Source organism: Hoplias malabaricus, chromosome 4, assembly GCF_029633855.1.
Source record: "Hoplias malabaricus isolate fHopMal1 chromosome 4, fHopMal1.hap1, whole genome shotgun sequence".
Lineage (NCBI taxonomy): Eukaryota > Metazoa > Chordata > Actinopteri > Characiformes > Erythrinidae > Hoplias > Hoplias malabaricus.
The window spans coordinates 67,129,264-67,136,768 of record NC_089803.1 but is presented as its reverse complement, the minus strand read 5'-3'; the positions used below and the strand labels follow the sequence as shown (position 1 = coordinate 67,136,768).

General features: G+C 39.9%; 1 protein-coding gene across 2 annotated transcripts; it reads right to left on the bottom strand.

The window, feature by feature from the left end:
* Positions 1-145: 145 nt before the first annotated feature.
* Positions 146-6,539, bottom strand: mapk12b (mitogen-activated protein kinase 12b). 2 transcript variants are annotated; one of them, XM_066667066.1, is made up of 12 exons: positions 5,795-5,805; positions 4,455-4,584; positions 4,302-4,360; positions 4,093-4,204; positions 3,957-3,986; positions 3,632-3,679; positions 3,325-3,439; positions 2,998-3,069; positions 2,362-2,441; positions 1,379-1,457; positions 1,094-1,267; positions 146-900 (listed from the first exon to the last, which is right to left on the bottom strand). In XM_066667066.1, the coding sequence occupies exons 2-12, from the start codon at positions 4,467-4,469 to the stop codon at positions 824-826; spliced, it is 861 nt and encodes a 286-aa protein (XP_066523163.1). In that variant the 5' UTR covers positions 4,470-4,584; positions 5,795-5,805; the 3' UTR covers positions 146-823. The 2 variants fall into 2 exon arrangements, with proteins under 2 accessions (XP_066523163.1, XP_066523162.1); XM_066667065.1 differs by lacking the exon at positions 5,795-5,805 and adding an exon at positions 5,971-6,539 and having other exon boundaries at positions 148-900.
* Between the last annotated feature and the right edge of the window lie 966 nt (positions 6,540-7,505).

Genomic DNA, 7,505 nt, shown 5'->3' with positions numbered 1-7,505 from the left:
AGCACCCCCTAGTGGTGTCTATTAATCTAAGATTGAAAAAAAAACAGGCATGTGTTTAAGAATATAAAAGACAATCACAAATAAATTAAAGAGTTTATTTGTACAACATATAACCAAAAAGAGAACAAACGTATACATACTACTTTTTCAATAACAGTGTCGTGTTTAAAACTTTATATCATCTAAATATACCGTGGTGAAATTCCATAGGCACAGTAACGCATGTATATAAAGACGTTAAGGAATAAATTAACATTTAAATTCCTGAGCATCTGATAATTCAATTAAAGATACGTTTATTTTTATTATTTCTAAATTAATGCAAATGTTTTTGAGACATTCACAAAAATTTTGCTATAGTCATAGATTTTTTAGGTTAATATTAGCTTCACTAATTCCTTTTATATTAGGTTAAAAACAGAATACAAAACTTTGGGATCAGATTATATTAACAGCAGAGTAAAGTAATATGAAATTATTTACAGGTTCCCTGAGTAACCCATAGATCCCCTTAGCATTATCCCGACCTGAGCAAACAGCAGCTAATTAATAAACAGCAGCAGTGTTTAAAAAATATTTATTAATATTAAATATGAGCCTACATAATGATTCTGTACATTTCATTCAGAAACTGCTTTGTGTGCTTCCAAATGGTTTAATAAATGTGTACAAGCTTCAAGGAGTACAACAACATACAGAAAACCAAATATTTTCTGAGTGATTCTGGTATGGTTTAGTGACACATGAACCTTTACTTTTCCCCTATTTGGATTTCTGTGAATGTGATTTGTAGTAATACAGACACCTCCTTCTCTGTATTGGCTCAGAGTGAAGTCTCTTTGGAGTCTCTGAACTCTAGCAGTGGCGGCTGAAAGGAGAGAATCTCTGTAAAAGTGTGACCTGTAGAGGGAGACACAGAAAAGAGGAGAAAATGTTAACAGGTCAATTCTGCTACAATCTGGACTTTTATTCTTTATCCTCGCCCCAATCTACATTTTCACATATTTTTCCACCTCCACCACTTTTTCCATTCATTATTCCATCCCCTTGTTCTGATTCCTTTTATTGTTAACTTCCCTTTCCCCACACTCACGTTTCCACTGCTCCAGGGGCAGGTCAGTGTTGTCTACTGAATGGTCATATGGGAGTGCCTCTGTCTCTTCTTCAGGCTCTCTGAACTCAGAGAACATCGGGAGCTCCAGAGCCACAGCCGCACTAACACGTTTATCAGGATCCAACACCAGCATCCGCTCCATCGCCCTCACCACTGATAGACAGAGAGGTAAACAAATAAATATAGGCAGATATTAATTGATGAACACCAGTTTTATAGTAATAGATCAAATTCATTATTGATTGGTCCATAGGTTCTGCTTACCTTCTGAGCTGGATTTAAAGAAAATAGTGTGCAAGTCTTTCTTTTGGACTTTAGGCAAACTCCGGATGTAATTCTTGGCCTGAGATAGTGACAAGGGAACAATTTTAGTATGTACTATCTTGTTCTTTCACTTTATGGCCATTTAATTACTAAAAGTAGGTATTCTGTTGTTGCGGGAATACACCCTGGAGGGGGCGCCAGTCCTTCACAGGGCAACACACACATTCACTCACACACTCTCACCTACAGACACTTTTGAGTCGCCAATCCACCTACCAATGTGTGTTGTTGGACTGTGGGAGGAATCGGGAGCACCCGGAGGAAACCCACGCCGACACGGGGAGAACACCCCATTTATTTTAAGAAAAAAAAGACTTCAATATGCCCACAAAGCACACGTATAACACTGCCCTGTCAGTGCTGTGCAGAGGATATCCACACTGACTTAAAGACCTGATTGTCACCTAAGTGCCCCTCTCCTGTCAAACTTCCTATACACTTCCTGGCCAAAAGTTGTCAGACACATGCTCATCCAATGTTTCCCTTCTGCTCTTATGGCAAGGCTTTAGACAAGATGTTGGTAGATTTTGTGACAATATTATAGCTCTAAGCATTAGTGATGATTAGTCAGGTACTGATGTTGGATGACGAGTTCTGCCACTCTAACAGAATTTAAAGGTTCCGCTGCTCACCATGCCAAAGCCTATGAGATTATATCCTTGGTGAACTTTGGCTCATGTGGAGCGGCTACAGAGCACAGCCTTTCATAATTTCCTATGGGAATTTTACAAGCTGTGTGAAAACAACTAAACCTCTGCACTAGTCCTTTTGTGGTCACTTTCTGAATCATTGTGCACATCAGTAGATGGGCTACATTTACTGATATTAACCTACATCTATACACCTCTACTCCTACATGCTACGTATACCTGATAGAGTAAAACTCTGTGTATTTATGCTGCATGTGTTTTCACCCGACTCACATCCTGACTCTGTAGCTTTATGATGAAATCTTGCGATGGTGTCCCTGTGATTTTCATGATTTCTCTCAGCTGGTCCAGATCTAGAGCTCTGAGTCAAAGACTGAATTAAACCAAAAAACATAATAACATGCACACCACAGAATGCACTAAACATATAAGCAATAATCTTGGAGCATGAAGTTAACATTTCACTTCATTCATGCACTGCAGTAGTAAATCATGTCATTCATTCATTATCTGTAACCGCTTATCCTATTCAGGGTCGCGGGGGTCCAGAGCCTACCTGGAATCATTGGGCGCAAGGCGGGAATACACCCTGGAGGGGGCGCCAGTCCTTCAAAGGGCAACGCAGGCACATACATTCACTCACACCTACGGACACTTTGGAGTCTCCAGTCCACCTACCAACGTGTGATTTTGGACTGTGGGAGGAAACCTATGCGGACACTGGGAGAACACACCAACTCCTCACAGACAGTCACCCGGAGTGGAAATCGAACCCACAACCTCCAGGTCCCTGGAGCTGTGTGACTGCGACACTACCTACTGCACCACCGTGCCGCCAGAAATCATGTCATGCATACTTTATATTGTTGCAGAAAACTGGGTTGGTGTATCAATGTGTGCTAAGGATACGATCATTTCCTTTAAAAAGTGGCCTCCCAAGAAGCATTTCTGCCATGATGCAACCAACAGACCAGATGTCAACTGTAAAAATAAAGAAAAGTTAGATATTTTCTAAGAAAAAGTGTAGAAAAGAGTAGTTAAATGCTGAAATAAAGTAAGACTAATGTTTAACAAACAAAGGTTTTGCTTGGTAGAAAAAGCTGGTTTGTGGTAATTCATTAATGAATCGTGCTACAAATACTGTAGATAGAGATGACACAGATATAAATGCTGGAGTGTTTTTTACCAGTCGTCAGAGCTATAAGATCTTTGTGTGTGTGTGTGTGTGCGTGTGACCTGTTTGTGAATAGCGCATCCAATTCAGAATGACCTCAGGTGCTCTGTACCATCGAGTCACCACATAACCCGTCATCTCTGAGTCCGCCTGCCTGGCCAGCCCAAAGTCCAGAATCTGTACACAGTACAACAGCAGCTTCAATTTCTAATATCTAATAACATGGCGCACCAGAGAGAATAAATACATACGGTCTACAACATAAAGGGGTTTAGGGATAGGATCATTAAGCAAATGTAAATATCTTCATAAACACATCTTTAAGAATATGGTTATACTGGGGTACCTTACTGTATAAGAAATTAATACCTTAAGCTCACAGTTCTGATTGACAGCCAAGTTTCCTGGTTTTAGATCCTGATAAACGATAACCAAAGGAATGTCATGCATTAACACATACACATTTACTCATGCTCATTTCCACACAGTAAAAAATGCATCCAGACAAATAATATAGTGTAAAAGGGATTTTTGATGCAATAAATTGCTATTTTTGTTCAAAGAAATATAAAGTATTTTTTTTAACTAAAGAAGAGCTGTGGAGAGAGGATGAATGGGTGTGGGTGTTGAATAGAGTGGCCATCCAACTGCCCAGCCCCCATCGCATATAATTAACATGTCAGAGGTCACCTACTCTGTGAATGATCCCAGCAGAATGAATATACTGTGGAGAAAAGAATCAACAAGTCAGAAATCACAGGGAAAATATGAAAGAGGGAAATGCCAAATTCCTAAATCTGAACTGTGTATGTTTGTTACGTGTCTCCCACCTTAAGCCCCCTTAGCATTTGATACACCAGAAATTGCACCCTGTCTTCAGACAATCTTTCCATCTTCATCAACTTTCCAAGGTCCGTACCCATGAATGGCATCACCAAGTAACTGCCAGACAAAATTGTTACTAGATTAGCAAGTAGTTAATGTTCAGCCGTAATGTAGCTACATTAGTGGTTAAAGAAAATGTATAAACACAACTCACAAATCCAGGAACCTATCCAGGGATATTTCAGAGGTAAAGACGTCGAGCAGCCCAATCACCTGTTTCAGCCGATAAGAGTTTAGAAAAAGGGCCATTGATGGATGTCATTCATTTCTCATAGAGCTGAGTAAACACTGAAAGCTATAAGCTTACATTCTCATGCCTCATGTGTTTGAGCAGTCTCAGCTCTCTGTACGCTCGCTTGGCAAAGAGTCGGGACTGGAACGGACGATGGAGTTTCTTGATGGCCACACGCACACCTGTCTTCCGGTCAATGGCAGAACTGTTATAAGGAGAACCAAAAATCAATGGTATGATGTAAATTAAAAGATAGTGTCCTCAGACACTAGAGACTCCATTGAAAGGGATATTTCTATAAAATAATTTACATGGTTCTTTTATGAATCTTCTACTCAACAACATGACGTTGATGGAACCTAGTGAAGTTGTTAGTTAAGTCTTGAGAGTTACATGGGAAGATTTTGAAGGCCCTGAGCTGGAACCTGAACCTAACATTTAAATTATATTTCAGAGTTGTGTGTGTGTGTGTCACGCTCATTAATGTCCCATACTCTTGACTACCAACAGTCTCTCCATCTTGGAAAAAAAAGGCCCCTCGAGAGTGGATCCCCTCCCCAAACATCCATTCAGATGCTCAGTGGCCTGTAAGACCCTATAAACGGAGATTAACGACTTTATTCACAAAGTCAGAGTGACCACTTACAAAAGCAGACATCAACCCCAGCAAAAAAACAATTACAAATCTAAACCCAGAATTGCTGTACACAGAAACTATAGCTCAGATTATGAACTGAGCTGGTGTTTATTTAATTCCAAGGTTTCTGCCTTTTAAACACAAACAATGGCATCGAAGGGGCTCTTTGTTACTCGCCACGGTGGTATCTCCCAGTAAACAAGGAACGTTCAAAATACGTCTAAAAGTAGTCTGTCCGTCAAGGACATATTTTAAACGTCAATGGACGTCCGAAGTCCATCTTAATAAGTTAGTTAAGTGGTGACCAATCGATAACGTCAGTGGACGTCCAAAATGCGTTTTATACAAGTAATTTATTTCGGGACCAATTAATAACGTCAATGGACGTCCAAAATAAACTAACAGTCGTCTTTTCAATGTCTGTGTTTGGACGTCTTTTCAACTTTCTTTTTCAACCTTAAAGGAACGTTAATTAGACGGCAGTCATTACGTTATTTCAACGTTGAATCAACGGCTAAATGTTTACTGGGCTATGTAGTGAAATTTAAACTGAATTGGAACTGAAATGAAACCAGTTTAAATCCCAAAAGAGACTTGAAAACATATTTAAACACCATCCAAACAGGCAGCTTTCCCGCAGTGCGAGTTTCTACTTAATTACACTGTGAATACAAGACTGGAGTCCTGTGCTTAAGACGTATTGGAGAAAATAAAAAATATAAAATATGTCCTGTAAAATACCGCATGTTTCATTTTCTTCTGAACACCTTAAACTCACAATATAAAGAGAAACAGTTGTCCAAGAGTGTTCAAACGTACAAAAAAGTCTGAAATTGTATTTTCGAATTGGTATTTCAGCTTCAGTATGAACCCATTTTGAGGAAAAAAAGAGCAGCCGTCTGTTGCTCTAAAAACCTCTTGAACGTGCACCTAGTTTATTGGTTATTCACTCACCAGACGGTTCCGTAAGCTCCGGTTCCGATTTGAATCAAATCTCTGTATCTCTCCGGAACATCCCACACGGTTTTATTAACCTCTTGACGGTAGAAACCGGCTCTGATGCGGAGTGTCATTGTGACTGGTGATAAAGTCTTGGGTTTCCACGTTGGCGCTCTATCATGAGTCCGTTATTGTCCACTCTCTCGTCTCCACTACTCTCCAGACACCCAAACACTGCTGGAGTCGACACTGTGGAATGGCACTCGGGGGCGTCCACTTCCTCAGTTTCCACAGTAACCTCCCTGTATGGTATAACTAACTACACATGCCTTTCAAACTCTTATACATAAGAAATTAAAATAAAACAAATAGAACCAAAGTGCACTCTTTTACCATTTTTGGTTGTGTTCAAATGTAATAGTGAACAAATTATGAGAAACTGGTATCTACATGGAAACTATTGTTACACTCAACTTTAACAGCTTGAGTAGCTTTAATTCTAGGGTGACCAGACGTCCTCTTTTACCCGGACATGTCCACTTTTTTGACTTAAAAAAATGTCCGGGCGGAATTTCACAAACGTCCGGGGTTTTGTTTTTCTAGAGCTTACATAGAATTTCGAGAAGTTTCGTTCACAAACTAGTCCCGCCCTCCCCTACTCCGATTGGTTCGCTTGAGTGAGAAGGGGGCGTGGTGAAGTAGCCTAAACTCTTCTGATTGGACGGTCTGACTGTAGAGCTACCGTTATTGGTCGATAACCTTCTCTGTAAACATTTAATTGGTCAGTCTGCACGTCAGTAGTCCTTGTTTACGTCAGGCAAAGGTCATGTACCCACCCTCATCTCGAGCAGCTATGCCGAAACGTGAATGTAAGTTCTTGGATGAATTAAAAAAGAAATGTCCATGTTTTGTGTAGCAAATAAAGGTGTAAAGGACCTAAAAGCACACACAGGTTCACCCCCCCCCGCGGGACGTGTCCTCTTTTTCACCATGTCAGATCTGGTCACCCTATTTAATTCTAAATATTGTAAAGCTTCCATTTTGCAGACACAAGGTACTGTTCTGAAAAACGACATTTTGTTTGTTTTGGATACCAGCCAAACCAAGTCAGACCAGCTTAGACCTGCGCCAGAACAATATGAGCCAAGAGCTCTATAAACCTTCAGGTTTAAAAAGTTTGCTACTAACTCTAGAAACAACTCAAGTCATAACTTCAAGGCCAAGATGTTGTTGTTGTTGTTGTTGTTTTTTAAATCTTAATTTATTTAGTAGAAGATGTTTAACTCAACTTTAAGGCTTTTCCCCTGTCACTTAAAAACTCAACTTTTTTTTTGAGGGGGAGGGTGACATAGGACACAAGTGAATGGGGGCTGGCTAGAGCAGTAACAAAGGCAAGTAATTCCTGTTGTCCTAAAGGAGTGCCTGAGGGGCAATTGTTGTAAAGGCATGCTGAGAGTGCAAGCAGAGATAAATGACACAGCAACCTAAAACTTTAAAGTCAAAATCACAGTATATTTACCATGGGTGCAGCTAAGAAAAATAAATAAATA